The 20,062-nt window shown below is 45.5% G+C and overlaps 1 protein-coding gene across 1 annotated transcript in view; it reads right to left on the reverse strand.

The window, feature by feature from the left end:
* The window catches only part of LOC126355274 (arylsulfatase B-like), a 77,969-nt gene that overhangs the window by 14,453 nt on the left and 43,454 nt on the right, over positions 1-20,062 (reverse strand). The window contains exons 6-7 of the mRNA XM_050005562.1: positions 19,748-19,896; positions 8,774-8,909 (exon numbers count right to left, since the gene is read on the reverse strand). Of these exons, the coding sequence (XP_049861519.1) occupies positions 8,774-8,909; positions 19,748-19,896 (285 nt within the window). The remainder of the gene's footprint in view (positions 1-8,773; positions 8,910-19,747; positions 19,897-20,062) is intronic.

Consider the following 20,062-nt stretch of genomic DNA (forward strand, 5'->3'; position numbering starts at 1 on the left):
TCTGTCTTAAGGTTCATGATACTCAGCGACTAACAATAAATATTAAGCACCCAGAAGGCACGGCCAGATGTCAGCGTAGTTTCATACATGTACACATCACTGGCCAGTATGTAAACGATTAGGGCAGAAATTTTAAGCGACAAGTAGATCGGTCACTAGAGTGTGTTATTGTTGTTGATGTTTAGTGTTAATACTAGGCCTGGTGGGGTACAAGAGCTTTAGATCACTGTGAAGAACATGGACATCACGAGTACACATGTGAGACAATGTTGGCAGCACTGCATCTCATTGCGTATCTCCTGTATCGTCCAATATCCTTTCTATGGGACATTCGGACGTGACTGTGGCCTGGTGCTGTGTTGCATGGGATCGTAATGATGGAAATACTCGTTAAATGGTTCAAATGGCTCTTAGGTCATCAGTCCCCTAGAACTTAGAACTACTTAAACCTAACTAATCTAAGGACATCACACACATCCATGCCCGAGGTAGGATTCGAACCTGCGACCGTAGCAGTCCCGCGGTTCCGTACTGCATCGCCTAGAACCGCATGACCAAAATACTCGTTAACATCACATCAAACACAATTGCGTTTGGGATGTTGCTGGTACTGGGAAGTTGACGTGCTAATGTATAACCTCGTGTTGTGGTCTGTGATGAATCGCTGTTCTGCACTACCGGCAGTGGCCACTGTCTGTGACCATGGTGGTATTTTGGGGAGAGGTGCTACTTTTGCAGTTTTGGCACAGAGCTGTTACTCCTCGCGTTGTAGTGTGGGACGCCATTGGATATTAATCCAGTTCATGACTGGCAGTAAGTGAGGGAACTGAGTCCTCATATGGTATTTTTGTTGCGACAACATCGTTCCGCCGTTTTTCAACATATCAATGCCCCTCCATACATGTGACATGGCTCCATAAACTACCTGCGTGTTGTAGAGGTGCTGCGGTTGGCAGCGAGATCCCCAAATCTGTCCTTGGTAAAATGTCTCTGCGACGCAGTTGGGTCGCAGTAGCGGAATCCAGGGTATGAAGGCACGGTTGCAACAGTTGTGGGCCAGTTTGCTTCAAAAGAGATCACAGCGGCTTGATGGTCGCCTTCCCAACCGAATCGCTGCCAGCATGGAGACCACAGGAGCTACAGCGTCATACAAATATGGAGCCTCATACTATCAATTCTGCGTCATTCTGATTTGGTTTTGTGATCACGAAAATAATACTACAAACCTCTTAGTCCGTGAAGTTCACTTTCGTTTCCTCCTTCTCTGCTGGCTTCTTCACCTTTTCTTATAGAAAATATATTTTGTGTATTGCCCACTCGATATACATGCATAGAATGCTTTTCATAACTTGGCATCCTGCCGCAGGGAACATAGTCACCGTCTTCTAAACCAGAAAAGAAGTATGTCTTGTTCTGTATTTCTGCCACAGGTTAATCAAGTAGTAGCGTTTAGCGGCTGTATGTTAATACAAGGTGACTTAGACAGAATTTTTAGTTGGTGTGATCAGCGGCAGCTTGCCCTAAATGTATAGAGATGTAAGTTAATGCGGATGAGTAGGACATACAACCCTTTAACGTTAGAATACTGAATTCGTAGCGTGCTTCTTGATAATCACATCCAATAACGTCCCAAAGCGATATGAAACGGAGTCAGCACGTCCGACTGGTGGTAGGGAAGGCGAATGCTCGACTTGGTTCTGTTAGGAGAAAATATAGCTCATCTACAAAGGTGAAGGTGCATAGAAAGCTTGTACAACTCGCTACTGAGTACTGCTCGAGTGTTCGGGGTCAACACAAACTCGGATTGAAGGAAGGTATGGAAGCAATTCAGAAGCAGACTGTTAGATGTGTTACTGGTACGCACGAAGATATTACGGAGGTTCTTCGGGAACTCAAATGGGAGACTTTGGAGCGGAGACGACGCTGTTTTCGCGAGACGCTGTTCCTGATATTTAGAGAACCGGTATTTGAAATTGACTGCAGATCGATTCTACTGCCGCTAACTTACATTTCGCGTAACGGCAGCGAAGAAGATAAGATGAGAGAAATCAGGACTCATACCTCTCTCCTTGCGAATGGAATAGGAAAGGAAATGACAAGTAGCAGTACATGGTACTCTTCAGGCACTGCACAGTAGCTTGCAGAGTATGGATGTAGATGCAGATGTGGAGTCCCAGTTAGTCTACAAAGCGCACTGATTTGAGCGTTTAGGAGAGTGCCCACCTGTTTGAACGCTTCACTGAAACGTACGTTCTGCTACTAGGTCACCCATCTGTATGGTTTTTGCATTCAGCCCCAAATCTTCGCTATGTTGAATATGTACATCTAAATCTACGTACACATTCCGCAAGCCACCGTACGGTACGTGTCGCTGGTTACTCTACATCTACATCTACATGACTACTCTGCAATTCACATTTAAGTGCTTGGCAGAGGGTTCATCGAACCACAATCATACTATCTCTCTACTATTCCACTCCCGAACAGCGAGCGGGAAAAACGAACACCTAAACCTTTCTGTTCGAGCTCTGATTTCTCTTATTTTATTTTGATGATCATTCCTACCTATGTAGGTTGGACTCAACAAAATATCTTCGCATTCGGAAGAGAAAGTTGGTGACTGAAATTTCGTAAAAAGGTCTCGCCGCGAGGAAAAACGTCTATGCTGTAATGACTTCCATCCCAACTCGTGTATCATATCTACCACACTCTCTCCCTTACAACGTGATAATACAAAACGAGCTGCCCTTTTTTCACTCTTTACCACGCCTAGCCGTTCCTTTTCCTATTCCACTCGCAGACAGTGTGACAAAAAACTGATTGTCTACCCTGTGTCCGCATGTCTCTCCGCAGCAGCGGCCCTTTCCTGTCTCGCCTTGCAGGGTGCGTAAGGTTTTCAGCACATACGAGTCCCTCCTGCACGTGTTCCGTCGACCTACAGAGGTAGGGCGCGGGTAGCACCGTTGCGACTGAGGTGCAGCTCTTTGCTGTTATTGTCTCGTTCTTGTGTAAGCTGTGTGAAGTGAGAATGCAAAATTTTGGAAATTCGTGGTAAATTCCTATGGGACCAAACTGCTAAGATCATCGGTCCCTAGCCTTACACGCTTCTTAATCTAACTTTAACTTACGCTAGGGACAACACACACCCATGCCCGAGGGAGGAGTCGAACCTCCAACGGTAGGTAGTGGGACTGGTTATTACTGCAGAGAGAGTTGTGAAGTGGAAGAGGTTTTCTGTGCAGGAGGAAACTTTACAAAGCAAGTGAGGTGGCAAATTAAATAGCGCTTTCCTGCTTAGAAGTGACCACACCATAACACTGTACGTGATGTAATTCGCAAATTCCAGAAAAAAGGTTCAGTTCATGATGCACCTCGAACTGGTACGCAAACAATTTTAACGAAACGGAAGCCTAACGAAATTTTGGACATCATGCTCAGGAGTCCAAGAAAATCAGTGAGCAGATTATAAAAAGAGCCTAAAGTACCTCGTACGACAGCACATAAGGCCGTAACTAGAAAACATGGGATGTATCCGTATAAAATTACTACTGTCCTACTATTTCATTGTATGTACCATGCAAAACGAATAGAATATTGCGAATGATTTTCGCGTTTGTTAACAAACATGGAGTCGGTGTTTTTGATAGCACATCTTATTCATTGATAAGGCTTAGTTTCATCTACCTGTCTATATTAATTTCCAAAATTCATGGATTTGGTCATCATAAAATCGACATGGTTTAAGAGAAACTCCGCTGCATGCATAGAAAATCAGAGTCTGTGTTGCTATCTTTTTCCATATTACCGTGACTTACGCTGTCTCTTGTTCCCAGATAACTGACCTATTTACTCCCCTGCTGAATGAAAATGAGGTAATTAATTTTTCTAATAAGACAACGCTACTGCTCATGCGACACACCAGTCCCTACGACTTTTAAATGAGACAGAGCAGTTACGAAAGGCCTCTGCCTCCCACACTCACAGTACTCGCCTCCGAACCACTGCCTGTATGCCTCCGTATGAGCGCTCAATTCTCGTATCATACCTTCTTGGTCCTTTCGCGAAGTGTACATCGGTGGCAGTAGGATCATTCGGCAGCCAGCTTCAAATGCTGTTTCCCTAAAGTTTCTCAACAATGATCCTAGAAAAGAACGTTGCCTTCCCTTCACGGTCGTTCGCGGTCCCTGCTACAATACTCACATGCTCGTTCCATTTCATACGGCTTTCCAGCGTTAGGCTCAGATGTTTAAAAGAATTGGCTTTTGTCAAGCAGGACACTACTGATGCTGTATCCGAACATTATGGGTTTGTTTGTCCTACTCGCCCACATTATATTAGATTTTCCTACATTTAGAAGTAGTTGCTATTCATCACACCAACTAGAAATGTTGTCTAATAGCTCTTTTATCCTTCTACAATCACTCATTTTCTATACCTTCCTGTGCACCAGAGCATCATTAGCAGAACAATCGCAGACTGCTACCCACCGTGTCTGCCAGTACGTTTATATACACTCCTGGAAATTGAAATAAGAAAACCGTGAATTCATTGTCCCAGGAAAGGGAAACTTTATTGACACATTCCTGGGGTCAGATACATCACATGATCACACTGACAGAACCACAGGCACATAGACACAGGCAACACAGCATGCACAATGTCGGCACTAGTACAGTGTATATCCACCTTTCGCAGCAATGCAGGCTGCTATTCTCCCATGGAGACGATCGTAGAGATGCTGGATGTAGTCCTGTGGAACGGCTTGCCATGCCATTTCCACCTGGCGCCTCAGTTGGACCAGCGTTCGTGCTGGACGTGCAGACCGCGTGAGACGACGCTTCATCCAGTCCCAAACATGCTCAATGGGGGAGAGATCAGGAGATCTTGCTGGAGAGGGTAGTTGACTTACACCTTCTAGAGCACGTTGGGTGGCACGGGATACATGCGGACGTGCATTGTCCTGTTGGAACAGCAAGTTCCCTTGCCGGTCTAGGAATGGTAGAACGATGGGTTCGATGACGGTTTGGATGTACCGTGCACTATTCAGTGTCCACTCGACGATCACCAGAGGTGTACGGCCAGTGTAGGAGATCGCTCCCCACACCATGATGCCGGGTGTTGGCCCTGTGTGCCTCGGTCGTATGCAGTCCTGATTGTGGCGCTCACCTGCACGGCGCCAAACACGCGTACGACCATCATTGGCACCCAGGCAGAAGCGACTCTCATCGCTGAAGACGACACGTCTTCATTCGTCCCTCCATTCACGCCTGTCGCGACACCACTGGAGGCGGGCTGCACGATGTTGGGGCGTGAGCGGAAGACGGCCTAACGGTGTGCGGGACCGTAGCCCAGCTTCATGGAGACGGTTGCGAATGGTCCTCGCCGATACCCCAGGAGCAACAGTGTCCCTAATTTGCTGGGAAGTGGCGGTGCGGTCCCCTACGGCACTGCGTAGGATCCTACGGTCTTGGCGTGCATCCGTGCGTCGCTGCGGTCCGGTCCCAGGTCGACGGGCACGTGCACCTTCCGCCGACCACTGGCGACAACATCGATGTACTGTGGAGACCTCACGCCCCACGTGTTGAGCAATTCGGCGGTACGTCCACCCGGCCTCCCGCATGCCCACTATACGCTCTCGCTCAACGTCCGTCAACTGCACATACGGTTCACGTCCACGCTGTCGCGGCATGCTACCAGTGTTAAAGACTGCGATGGAGCTCCGTATGCCACGGCAAACTGGCTGACACTGACGGCGGCGGTGCACAAATGCTGCGCAGCTAGCGCCATTCGACGGCCAACACCGCGGTTCCAGGTGTGTCCGCTGTGCCGTGCGTGTGATCATTGCTTGTACAGCCCTCTCGCAGTGTCCGGAGCAAGTATGGTGGGTCTGACACACCGGTGTCTATGTGTTCTTTTTTCCATTTCCAGGAGTGTATATAGAAAATAATTTCAAAATTCCCTAGGGAACTCCTGTCGATACCCTTGTCTCTGTCGAACATTTGCCGTCGATGATAACGCATGCCCGTCAATGCAATATTCTGGATGAACCTAATAATTGGAATGTTTCCAAGAGAAGTCCACTTTGTATTCGTTTCTTCGCTGTCGTGGGTCTCAGGCCGAAGACCAGTCAGGTTCAGCTCTTAACGTAAGCCTGTCCTGCGCTTTCTGCTCATTTCTGCATCGATTTGAATCTGCTTGCTTTATCGGAAACTTGGTCGCTCTCAGTTATTTTTATCCCCACACATTCTTACAATGCCAAGCTCACGGTTTCTTGATTCTTCAGTCGGTCGCTTCTTCTAGGCAAATTGTGCAGTGGTTTTATTTGTTGCCCAGTTCGACTCAGTGCCACCTCATTAGGAACTCAATCTACCAATCCAATCCTCAACATTCTTCTGTAGCAGTTTGTTTAAGAAGCTTCTGTACCCTTCGCATCTGTAGAAGGCCACACTCCAGATAAATACGTTCAGCGATCAGGAGGGACCAAATAACATTTAAATTTATATTCTTCTTCTTTCTCTCTCACATTGTCCCGTGTCCCTATGGGGTCGACGTAGTTACGTTGGATTTTGCAGTGTTCGTGCCCGGATGCCATTCGTGACGCAACCGCTCCGCAAGGGAAGAAATCTTTCTACCACACCTGTCTGTATCTAGAATAGTGCAAGTGTGATAACGTTTTCTAAGCGTTTAGTGTGTACCCGAGGAGGGACGAATATGGAAAACTGCCTACATACCACATCTAGGCTGGTCGACTCACCAGCCCTCGTCGTTAATCAGCTATGTGGATGTGATCCGGGACCTGCTCGTCTGTCCGTGTATCGAAAGAGGGCCCATTAGCGCTCTCGTATATCCACGCGGGTACATCGAAATTAATATTCGTTGTTAACAGATTTCTCTTTCTCGGATGTTTTTTGCTTGCTAATTACAGTCCATACTGTATGTATGTTCTTTTGATTTCTGCCACAGTTACTTTGCTGCTCTCATACCGAAATTCATGTAATAATTTTGGGCCTTATTCCCTAATGTAATTACCTTAGTACGCCTGATGTAACTGTAATACTTGGCGTTCTTTCTAAACACTATCCTTAAGTTGAACTGCTCTTCCACTGACAGAATTACATATCATCCTTGGGCTTTAATTCTTTTTTCTAATAAAGTATAGTAATTTTTGGGCCGTAATTTCGTTTTCTAATTAAGTATCGTAAAGTCGACACCTAACAAAACCAAAATTTTCCGGAAACACTTTTTATAGAATTACTTCAACAGTGTGCATTGCTGATACGTCTCTAAATTATATTTGAAAAGTAAACTCTAGATACGTAGCACTGTGACGGAAAACATTTATATCAGTTTTCATTTATAAATAAAAAAATATATAAAAAGTCATGAATATTTGCAAAACTGAGATTAATTATTTTACAGCAGTAATTTTCTAGTTTATTTGATCCTATTGAATAAATAATAATTCAATACATTGTTTTATTATGCCACTGAACATCATTTTCATAGACATGTTTATCGCAGCACTCTAGGGCCTTCCCATAGAACTCCATTCCTTTTTTGATGATGTACCCAAAAAAACCATTACCTTCTTTATATCGCCAAGAAGTAAAAAAACGTGATTGGCGTCTTTGCTATAGCTAACTGCTCAAGGCACCTGAAACTATGTATATTAGTTTTCTTCACTTCAAAATTGATTGAGGAGGAAACACATGGTGTTTCGATTTTGCAGATTGAACTACCTTTTTTTGCCTCCTTCATAAATAAGAACTCTGTCTTCTCATATTTTGAATGGTAGTTTCGCTTTTATTAATCTCTTACTAGTGACCTTGATATCATACACATACCAGTCCTCGCCCAGATCCATACAGTGACCATGGTGGCTCAGAGCCGTAAGATACTGTGAGGGTAAGGTTACGGTATCATCTTTTCGCAGGTCCTTTTCAGTGATATCAAACATCTTGTCAAGAGGTATATAACTGTGACTCCTGACTGAGTACTAGCGAGCTACTTTGCTAAAAACTAATCACAATCAGTGGGTGTTCAAATTTGGCAAATCTCATTTTTTGTCGATGTCGAGGTTAGAAAAATTTCGCAGTTTTTGTGCAAGATTAAACAAGCAAATAGTAAGATTTCGTTAATTCCGTGTACTGCAATCGATTTGTCTGGGAAGTACGCAAATGCGTATACAACACATTTTTGCAAATTTTGAAGTTCTTCAGTTTTATGAAAACGGTAATCAATTTCTCCTCGTTTCCTTAAGTTTCCTCAATGTACACACGAAATAACGTCAGGGATATTTCACAACCCCGTCTCCCTCACTTTTCGTCTACCGCTTTTGTTCCATTTCCTTCGACTCTTACGACTACAGTCAGGTTTCTCTGTTCCCCGTATCTCATCCCTGTTACCTTCAGGATTTCAGACTTCTGGCCAACGTTCTCAAAAACATTCGATAAATTTACAAATACCACAAAGGTAGATTTGCCTTTTCTGAACGTAGCTCCTACAGTCAGTCGAAGTGTTGGTATTGCTTTTCGTTTCTCCGTAACCCTAAATGATCTTTCCCGAGGTCGGTCTCCTCCAGTTTTGCCATTCTTCCGTAAATAATTCGTGTCAGTATTTTGCAACCGTGACGGATTGCACTGAGAGTTGGGTAATATTCGCTCCTGCCAGCAACTGCCTTCTTGGAGTTGTCTATCTTCTCACCTTTACACCCCGTCATCTCAGACGTACCGCTTCACACAGCAGTTGGTGCTGCTACATATTCGTCGCGTACCTGCCGCGGCGTACAGCGTGGGCAGCCAGTCGGTGACGTGCATCAGCTGGTTGGACACCCTGGGAGTGTTCTGCAGCAGCGGACTCCACACGGCGGCCGCGCCTCTCACGCCACCCTCCCACAGGCTGGCCTTCATCTGAAACACAAGCCACGCGTCACTCTGGACATTCTGGCGGTACACCAGATTCGGTACGGAGGGCATAACCGTCTGAGCGAATGATGATTAAGACAGAGAGATGTGCTTCAGTTGTACTAATGTTCATTCAAAACACGAGCGGTTTCGGTACTTTGAAATCCCATGTTCAGGTGTATGACATTGTTGTACTTGGTAACACGTAACTTGCTGTCAGGGCAGTTAGTGCAAGAGCTCCAGTCATTGCCTGCTGGTGCGCTTCCTGACCTCCGGCGTGGCCCTCCGCACAGTAGCGGTCTGCGTTCCTGCCATGCGGCTGCCCACTGGAGGACAGTCTGCGCCAACATGCAGTGATTCGTGCTCTTGTACTGACTGGCTCGACCGCGTGTTATGTGTTAACAAATAGAATAATTTCATGCACCTGAAGATGAAAATTTAAAATCACGAAACCGCTCGTGGTTTGAATGAAAATTAGTGCAACTGTAGCGGATTTCTCTAAATTAATTATCTAATGGTACAGCTACTCTGGGGGATTCTGTGCAATACTGTTCTGTTATAAACTAGCGTTTTATTGTTAGTCTGACCTACAGATGTCCGAGGGAAGTAATTTCTGTCTTCTTTCTTTTCTCCTTTCTCATTTCTCCTTTCTTCATTTCTAGTAGTTCTTTGTTCTTTCCTTGTGTAGTGCATTCTTCCGTCTCCTTAAACATATTTCGTCCACGTCTTTGATGGTTTGCTTCCCTGTCAAAACGTGAAAAATTCTTTTTGTTATTATTTTCTCCTCTAGCCTCCTTAGAAGTCCATAGAATACAACCCCTCTCTTCCTCATCGTATAAACTACTCATTCTAACCTTTCATATACTTTTCTGTTACTTCTTAATTTCCATTTCCTACCATTACATTTCGGTCCCAAGACTTTCCTCCTTTCCTGTTTCAACCAACTGTTTGGCTATATTTACCTAAAGGCATCCTGAATCGTACACGGTTTCGGGTCTAATAGGAGTAATATAGTCTAGGAGTTTTACATTTGTGGATAAATATTTCATGATATAAAATTTTTTCTTAATCTAAATGCCACTTCCCTTTTCCATTCGTGTGCTAATTTAGGCATCTTTGCCCAAAGAATTCGGCGGTATTATTTCAGCTTGATAGATGTAAATTTTGTAGCCTTACGTAATCAGTTGCCTACTATTTCGGCGCCTCTTTCGTGTCTGTTACGTGTTCTGTTTATTTTTTTTGTTTTTTTCGAAAGCTGTACTTTTGAATCTGTTCCAGTAGGAGATTTATCTACAGTGTTCCGTTTTCTGTAGAGTTAGCTAAGATGCAAGATCGTCTGCAAAAGTAAAACAATCTGGTCTGTGATTATCCTCTTTCCTCCCTATTACGATTCTTTGGTGAAGACGTTGATTTTCTTCTGTGTCTTGTACAAGTTGAGAGGGCATGCGTTTGTGGTGGCACCGTAATATCCTTCCTTTCCGTTTTGAAGAATAAATTTCAAGTGGAGTAAACTAGTCCACGAAGAAAAATATAATTATCTCTTCATAAGTCTCTTGAACGCTTTGTAATGCGGAAATGACCAGAAAATGTCAGGAGAGGCGGACCCGCCAATATAAAAGCAGGCAGGGAGCATTCAGTTGTCTGTAGACAAGCAGCAGCAGAACGAGTGGTCTGAAGATCACAGTAACTTCGGAAGTGGATTAGTCATTGGATGTCACCTAAGTAACGGACGCACTGCAGTCCCTCTAAAGCTGCCTAAGTCCACTGTTGGTGATGTGATTGTGAAGTGGAAAGGTCTAGGGGCAACCACAACTAAAACAAAACCAGGCATACATCATGCACTAAAGGACAGGAATCGTTGACGGAGATTGTAAACAGCTGCACAGAATCAGCGGTAGGGATCACTCGTGAGATACAAAATGCTACCACCTCTTTAACTACCACACTCGATGTGCATAGGAACTTCAAATGTTTGGGTACAACGACCGAACGGCTGCTCCCTAAGAAACAAATTTCCATGGTCAGTGCTACATCACTAGACAGCGTACGACTGGAAACGAGTGATCTGGAGTGGTGAATCACGCTGCCCTCTGTAACAATCCCATGGAAGCGTTTGGGATTGGATTTTGCCTGGGAACTTTAGCAACCACTTTGCGTTGTGTACAGAGGACACGGAATTCCTGTACGGGTATGTTTTTTGTGGTTAGGTTGCGGTCCCTTTTCTGCACTGCTAAATGCGGAAGAATATGAACTCAATTCACAGCATTCTGTACTGCGTAGCGTGGAGGAACACTTCGAAGACAATGATGGTTGTTATCAGCGTGACAGTGCAATCTGTTATAGACCAGCTTGTGTCAGGCAATGATTTCTGCACAGTAATATTGGTTCAAATGGCTCTAAGCACTATGGGTCTTAACATCTGAGGTCATCAGTCTCCTAGAACTACTTTAACATCACTAACCTAAGGACATCAATCACACCCATGCCCGAGGGAGGATTCGAACCTGAGACCGAAGCTGCAGCGCGGTTCCGGACTGAAGAGCCTAGAACCGCTCGGCCACAGCGAACAGTAACATTCCTGACAAAGGTTATGCTTCTTTGACCTCAGACCTGTTCTCCATATCTCGGCGTCCAAAGTCGCAAGCTTCTCTGGTTCCCGTTCTTAAGAAAGAATGTTCTGCCATTCTCTCAAAGACATTCAGGCAACTCACTGAGTGTATCCAAAACAGAGTTAAAGCTGTGCTCAAGGTGAAGAATGAAGTCACACCGTACTAATGACCGCCAACAAGTGACTGGATACTTTGGATCACATTGTGTGATTAAGGTATTTGTCTTTCATTACCTGTAAACGTCAAACGTTCTGGTAACGTCAGGGGTAGTACTACGTTTGGTTTTTCCGTTATCGCTAAAGGTCGTACAGAAGGGACGTCACTACCCATTAAAAAAAAAAAAAAAACTCTTTCATTCGTAAAAGCTATCATCCCATACTCACCAGTACCTGATACAGATCATAGCACCCACCCTCCGCCATGGAAATGAACTTATTGAAATACGTGTAAATTTGTGATAACTTTCATCATGGCCATGCTACATGGGAAGTGTAAATAATTACACTTCTTCTTCTTGGTTAGCTCTACAGTCATTGAAGAACCTTGACCTCATGTATCACCTGCCTCCATTCTTCTCTGTCCATCGCCTTCCTTCTTCAATTTCTTATTACCATCGCCTTTAGATCTTCTTCCATATCGTCCAGCCACCTTTTCCTAGGTCTACCTCTGCTCGTTCTCCCGTCATGTTTTCCCATAAAAAACTTTCTTGAGACTCCGAATATCCGGCATTCTCCGTACATATCCTGCCCATCTAATTCTTCCCTGTTTAATTTTAACAACAATATCCATCTGTCCAAAAAGATTTTCTTCTGGTCAGGACAGGACGGAGGATTCATCTTGATGCTCTTCCAACCACGCACGTAATCTGCGTGATGTATTACATGTTCCTTCGTCTTGCTGAAAGATGCCAACCTACCGTCGAAAAACAGACTGCGAGAAGGAGTGAACATGGCCCCAAAGGATAGATGCATACTTGTATGAATCCATTGTGCCTTCCTGAATGACGAGATTACCCAAAGAAAACATTCTCCATATCGTATTGTCCCAGTCTCCGTTCTTGGTCCTAACGACGACTGTCGGAGGGTGCTTTCAGATATTTGACGCCGTACTCTTAACGGCTATCGGTACATTGGGGCATAAAACGCGAGTCATTTGAAAATGTAAACTCTGTGCCGGTATTGGAGTGCAAATTCCAACCTTTTCCCCGATGAACAGTAGTCACCATTGGAACATCAACAAGGCGGTTGATGCGGTAGCCCTTAGGCTGCAACGTTCCCCGTCCGCCCCCGGTAGCTGTTCCGGCACGGTACCTCAGCGTGTTCGGTCAAAGGGCTGCGTGTTCTCTGTAGTAAAAAACTGAGTCAAGGAATCAACGATCAACATGAACGGATGTCTTGTGACGTCCGCCAAGAGCAAACGCAACGGACGATATCGGACAATATGAGGGGAAGAAAAGGGGGTCAGCTCGGGTTCGATTCCCGGCTGGGTCGGAGATTTTCTCCGCTCAGGGACTGGGCGTTGTGTTGTCCTAATCATCATCATTTCATCCCCATCGACTCCCAACTCGCCGAAGTGGCGTGAAATCGAGACTTGCACCGGCGACCGGTCTACCCGAAGGGAGGCCCCAGTCACACGACATTTACATTTTTTAGCAACGTTCCCTGAACGGTGGTTGCGGAGACAATTGGTTCATCTCGGAGGTCTGTTTCTCAACAGTTTCACGTATATTCGCCTGTACACCTCTCCACAGCCTTTCTTTCACCTTTACCGTCTTCAGATTGTGCTCATCCCTCTTGCCTCGGCACAGATTTTGGATAGCGACAGTTCACCATGAACGATATACTTTAATTACGGCGGCACATGAACTGTTTACATAACTAGCCTTTTAGGAAATCCTTCCAACCTTGCCCAGTTGAACGTCAGCTAAATCCGCATTACTTCAAAGACGGCACGGTTTTCTGCATACACCCAACATACTTGCTTTATATACCCACAATGCTACTACTGCCAAATGCTGTCTGTGAGGGGTTACAGCACGTTGACATTTGACACACTCGGTTGTCACATCAGTGTGACTCTACCGTGTATATTCACCTGCGCTGTACCTTGGGAATCCACAACTTGCAGTGTGCGCCTGCTCCCAAAATTCCCTAATCAGAGTGCCAAGCTGCATAATAGAACACAAAGTGAACCACTTGCGGAAGAAAGATATGAAGCAATTGATAGAGAAATTGAAACTAAAGCTACACATCCGCACATCAGTATACAGGTTTGTAGAGTAATATTTCTCAGCGAGATGCTCAGGACGAAGGGCTGAAATTAAGTAATATCTGCAAAGGACGACACTTTCCTGAGAGCCAAAAAGTGGAACAATGCGGTTTAACTAAAGGGATTCTTTCGCTCTGAAAGAGTTGTCCCGTTTAAAGACTGACTGACAACTGGCGGACTCCTCTTAACACCAAAGATCTGTGGCTTTTTCTTGGCCTGCCGATCTCTTTACTACTCTGGAATGCAGAAAGACACCTGAAGGCACTCTTTGCGGTTTTCAACATAAAATGATTTTTGAAGTATTGAATAGAATCGGGGAGAAGAGAAGTTTGTGGCACAACTTGACTAGAAGAAGGAATCGGTTGGTAGGACATGTTCTGAGGCATCAAGGGATCACCAATTTAGTATTGGCAGGCAGCGTGGAGGGTAAAAATCGTAGAGGGGGACCAAGAGATGAATACACTAAGCATATTCAGAAGGATGTAGGTTGCAGTAGATACTGGGAGATGAAGAAGCTTGCACAGTATAGAGTGGCATGGAGACATGCATCAAACCAGTCTCAGGACTGAAGACCACAACAACAACACAACATGATGTTTGAGATCCGGTACGAAGAGTCACAGGATTGGTCAGCTACTGTCGACCGATGATTGTTTGGGACTGCGTATTCATCCCACCAGTGACAGAGACAATATGGCGAGAAGTCCAACATCCTGAAAGACACAGTCACGCAGAATGAACTTCCGACCAGCAGTGACCTCAGGATGAATGAGGACACAGTGGCATCTTTTCGTCAGATGGATCAGTTAGTGAGTTGCAGGAGGTGGGTGAATCGACCAGTCGGAGCATTGAGAAATCTTTCGGAGTCCAACCTGCGGAGCTTTACTTAAGAGATGAATTTAAATTAAGTTAATTTTTAGGCGATCTGAGAATCTCAGTTTCTTTCAGGAGGTTCACGTGTGTCATGATTTCCATGATGTCTTGTGTAACGTGTTCTGACTTTGCATTCTCGAGGTATGTCAAGTTATGTAAAAACAGTTTTCAGGCTTCGAGTGGGATCCCCAAATACCTTCCCTTGTATGTCAACACTTCTTGGAAGCCTCGCTTTACAGTGAGTGTCGAGTTGTCTTTCATACGGCCTGACGATGGACTGCCCTATGGCATTGAGCATTAAGCCTCCGTTTGTGTTTCCCTCAGATTCCAAATAACTTTCTCACCGACTCTGCAGACAGCAGACAGTAGTTGCTTTGTGATGGTCAATAGTTGCATATCGTCCTCCATTTTATCTGGAGAAGAATTATGTGGTATGAAGGAAAGGAGGAACAAGTGATGCCGCTCAGGGTAGCCCCGCAAGAAGTCATGAGACATAAATAAGAAGGTGCTGACAGTGAAGTAATAGCCACTCAGCATGAAACCTGATTTGGTGGGAAGTTGAAACGCCATCGCAACATCACAACAGCCACATACGCACACGCGTAGTACTGAATCTGGTAAGTGATGACGTAAAGTGGCTTATTCTGTCTCCCTCCCTCCTTTAACACGCCCAGTTTTGAGTTGTAATGATAATAAACATGAATGTTTTCTTGCTTAATCATGTGCATTAGAATTCCTAAAATTATTACATTTTAGTACCCAGTATGGGACGATCGCATCTACATATTACCTCCTAAATTTACAATTTTGACTCAACTTCTGTATCAAGGTGAAAAACGACAGCATGGATAGTGGGTTTCCAAATGTAGATATTAATGTAAGGATAAGTAACCACTAGCTAGGGGCACAGTGTGCGTGAGAACTCGTTACTGACGTAACAATTACATAACAAAATTATGGAGTAATTCTGATCATAAAAATACCAATGGTGTAAGTCATGATAAAGGAAGATCACGGGAAGTAGTGAAGTTCATATGGGCCTGAACACATGTAGAACTAGCAATTGGTGGCTAAACGATTTACGACTGAAGTACATGACGCGCGATAGCGAACTAGTTACAAAAACCGCAACCGTAGTTTCACCAAAGTGTAGCTTCAGTGTCACTTGATAATTAGCGGAGGGAATAAAGCAGGCAAAGGAAAATACTGCGCCCAACAAGCAAACTAGTTTTGCTACGTAATCCCACGTGCTTGTCGTAAAGCGGTTAAAAGAAGAATTTAGTGGTCGCAAGTTCATACCGCGAGAAAAAACGTACACAATCGTCTTAAATGAGAGGTAGTATGATGTCCATGGAAATATGAGTAACGATGGCAGAGGTTCTAGTTCCTTACTCCAGTGGTGACTGAGCGGGCCAGCTAACGCACTCCTGGACGGACCAGCCACCCTGAGCGTCCACCAGGAGAGTGCGCTCACTGACGCAGTTTGTACAAGAAACCATCAACGATATGAAGCGTCACATTTTCGGCTTACGGACAAGGTGAAGCGGGCCACCTGCATCCACTAATGTGTCAAACTCACCAGTAATTAACAGAGGTCGATTGTGAAACAAGCAATGGCACGCCGGCTGCTGTGGCCGAGCGGTTCTAGGCACTTCAGTCCAGACCTACGCTGCTGTTACGGTCGAAGGTTCGAATCCTGCCTCGGGCATGGATCTGTGTGATGTCCTTAGGTTACTTAGGTTTAAGTAGTTCTAGGGGACTGAAGACCTCAGATGTTGTCCCATAGCGGTTAGAGCCATTTGAACCAGAAGAAAAGGTGTGTTTAATATCCACAGATCGATAATTTAATGAAACTTCCAGAGAGTGGTGATAGCTTACGAAAGGATCGCCCCATTCAACTAAGATAGCTTTCAAATACCTCTACACAATGATACGCAGAGAAGAAAGATAAACAGTGGCCGCCGAGCCGTTGGGAGTCAGCGGCTATAGGGGCGCTGGGCGGCTTTCAGTAACTGTCCCAGATGACGCTGCCTCTACGGACGGATGATACAGTGGACACGAGGTTGCGACAGCTGCGGCACTTGGCTTGTACTCCGTGTGCTGCTCTCCGCTCTGGTGGTAAACAAGTGCGCGGCAGCCCTTGCTGGTGTGCTAGTAGCGACCAAGCAGTGTGTATTCTGCCGTGCACAAACAGCTGCGACACAAAGCACAAACACGCTTCAATGTGTTCAATGTGATTATAAGGTGGGTTTAAAACCGGGGAAATTGGTGCCCAAAGCAGTGCGGTAGACTGATCTTGGTACCCTTCGAACTACGCACGTACATTGCTACCTGTGTGCCACTGTGCATTGTCCTGCTGGTAGGTGACACCGCCTGGAGATGAAAGCAGACAGTATGTACACTCATGCTCATAAATTAAGGATAATGTTGATGCAAGGTGAAACAACGCTCTGGTCGGCGGTTTGCGGGTTTAAATCACCTCGGGGCATGACTATGCGGTGAATCTGACCTGTGGTCGTCGCACGGTGGCGCTGGCAGCAGTCCACATACGCAGAGGTGTGTTGGTGCATGTGAGAGTACGGTGCAGTGACTTATTCTGCAGACGTCTTCAGACGTGCTAATGGTGACTGTGTGTTGAAAATGGCTCAAAGAACACGTGTTGATGAAGTTATGAGGGGTAGAATACTAGGGCCACTGGAGGCTGGTCAAACACAGTAGGTCGTAGCACGGGCCCTCCGTGTGCCATAATGTGTGATCTCAAGATTATGGCAACAATTCCAGCAGACAGGAAACGTATCCAGGCGCTACAGTACTATACTTACACAGTGAAACAAACCACAAGAAGACCGGTATCTCACCATCAGTGCCCACAGACAGCAGCGGAGTACTGCAGGTAGCCTTGTTCGGGACCTTACCGCAGCCACTGGAAAAGTTGTCTCGAGACACAAGGTCTACAGACGACTGAACAGACATAGTTTATTCACCCGGAGACCTGCAAGGTGCGTTCCACTGACCCCTGGTCACAGGAGAGCCCGTAAATTCTGGGGTCAAGAACACAGTACATGGTCAATGGTACAGTGATCCCAGGTTATGTTCATGGACGAGTCCATCTGAACAGTGATTTTCGCCGGCTTTCCATCTAGCGTCAATCAGGAACCAAACCCCTTAATGTCCTTGAAAGGGACCTGTATGGAGGTCGGGGTTTGATGGTGTGGGATGGGATTATAATTGGTGCATGTGCACCCCTGCATGTCTCTGACAGAGGAACTCGTCAGGTTTACCGGGACGCCATTTTGCACCCGTATGTCTGCCTTTTCAGGAAAGCAGTGGGTCCCACCTTCCTCCTCATGGATGATGATTCACGGCACCACCGAGCTGCTATCGTGGAGGAGTACCTTGAAATAGAAGATACCAAGTGAATAGAGTGGCCTGCCTCTTCTCCACACCTAAATCCCATCGCGCACGTCTGGAATGCTATCACAGCACGTTTTCAAACCACTACGACTCTTCAGGAGCTCTGACAGGCACTGGTGCAAGAGTATGCCAGCCCGTTTTGCGGCCTTTGTACGTATGCATGGTGATAATATCCCATAGTGATGTCGGCATACATGCGCAGGAAACAGTGGCGTTTTGTAGCACATGTGTTTCGGGACGGTTTTGTCAGCATATCACCATTGCCGTGGACTTGGAGATCTGTGTCGCGTGCCTATGCTGTTAGCACCAGTTTTATGTAGTGCCACGTTGTGTGGCACCACATTCTGCAATTATCCTTAATTTAAGTGCATGAGTGTATTAGTGAACCTGTTACCCAGGGACGGACTGCATACGCGCCTTCCATGAAGACGAGATCACCCAGATAATACCCACCTCAGACCGTAAAGCTCTCTCCTCCGGCCTCGGTCTTTCCGAAAATTCTTGCAGGACAGTACATGGCAGTTGCCATCTGTCCGATGGCGTGCAAAGCGTAGCTCACGTTACAAATCCACCTGTCGCCTTTGGTCATCGTCCTGTTGCAGTACTGGCATGCAAATTCAATGTTTCGTTGATGATGAACAGGAGACATCATAGGTCCTTGAACCTGGAGCCTGCTACGTTGGCCTATACACAGTAACGTTCGCTGAACGGTCGTTAAAGAGACGCTGTTAACAGCCCCTCGGTCCGTCTGCGTTCTCAGTTGCTCTGAAGTTGTTCGTCTATTCGCCCCCGCACACATCCCCAGCCGTCGATCACCCGTGTCATCTATGGCCCGTGGTGCATGCAGTTGCCTCAGGGCCTGTTTTGGATAGTGCCATTTTATACTTCATCCATGTTGACACACGAACAGTTTACACATTTAGCTCTTTCGAAAAATCTTCCACCCTTGGCCCGAAAGTCCATCACCGTGCCCTATTGGAGGACAGATAAATCACTGCGATTCCGCATCACAACAACGACAGTACTATTTTCTCCGTTCCTCGCGACACGCTTTATACACCCTCCACTGCTACTGCTGCTACCTGCCGTCTGTGAGTGGTTGTTGCACGCTGACCTCGAGCACAAATGGTGATCATATCAATGTGACGGACCGCGTATCAGAAGGCAGCTCTCCAAGCTGTTGTTCGACGCCAGTTCTAACATTGCCAACGTATGATATTCGGAGGTTGTTTCAAGGCTGTATTACAACGCTGGGACACCGTTAGGATCATTAGCGGCATGACATATTGATAAAGAAAGGGCGAAGAGTTCGACAAAGTACACGAGAAAAACATTTTGTTGAAACTTACACCAGCACAAGGGACATCTTAGCAGGACAGAGGCAATGCTTTCAATAAGAGTACATTTTCACCGTATAAATGATGACAATTTGTCATAAATCATGTACTTTCCCAGCGTGTACTTACGAAGTACTCATTAATTGTCTGGTTTCGTATTCTGTACTAATTTATCTTGTCACACATGTTTCACAGTTCTTCTATTTGTTCAACCCGTGAGAAGTGGAAATCTTATCAACAGGACATTGAAATTAAATGTCTTTAATTAGATTTTCGTTGTTCACTTTCTTGTAAACGATCAAATTTCACAAAAGTTTGGTTGCACAACATCTGTTGGACTTACCCCCCTCAACGGGTAGTTGGATCCCCAGTTCATAGTAGTCGCACCTCCGTTGTCGGAAATGAAGACAATTATGGCGTTGTCCAACATTTCCCGCTTCTGCAGTGCCGCCACCACTCGCCCCACCGATTCGTCCATCTTCCATATCACAGCTGCGGACAAACATGTTTTATTTTATTTGCTACCGCTGACGCCCTGTTACATCGTATCTTCATGTCGTATCTTATAGAAATTAACAATATGATGCGCATCACGCTAGGCAGTAAAAATATTGGCTCTTGTAGTACATACTTTTTCGGCCGTCGTCAGATCTGAGGA

The sequence above is a fragment of the Schistocerca gregaria genome, chromosome 3 (genome assembly GCF_023897955.1).
Source record: "Schistocerca gregaria isolate iqSchGreg1 chromosome 3, iqSchGreg1.2, whole genome shotgun sequence".
NCBI lineage: Eukaryota > Metazoa > Arthropoda > Insecta > Orthoptera > Acrididae > Schistocerca > Schistocerca gregaria.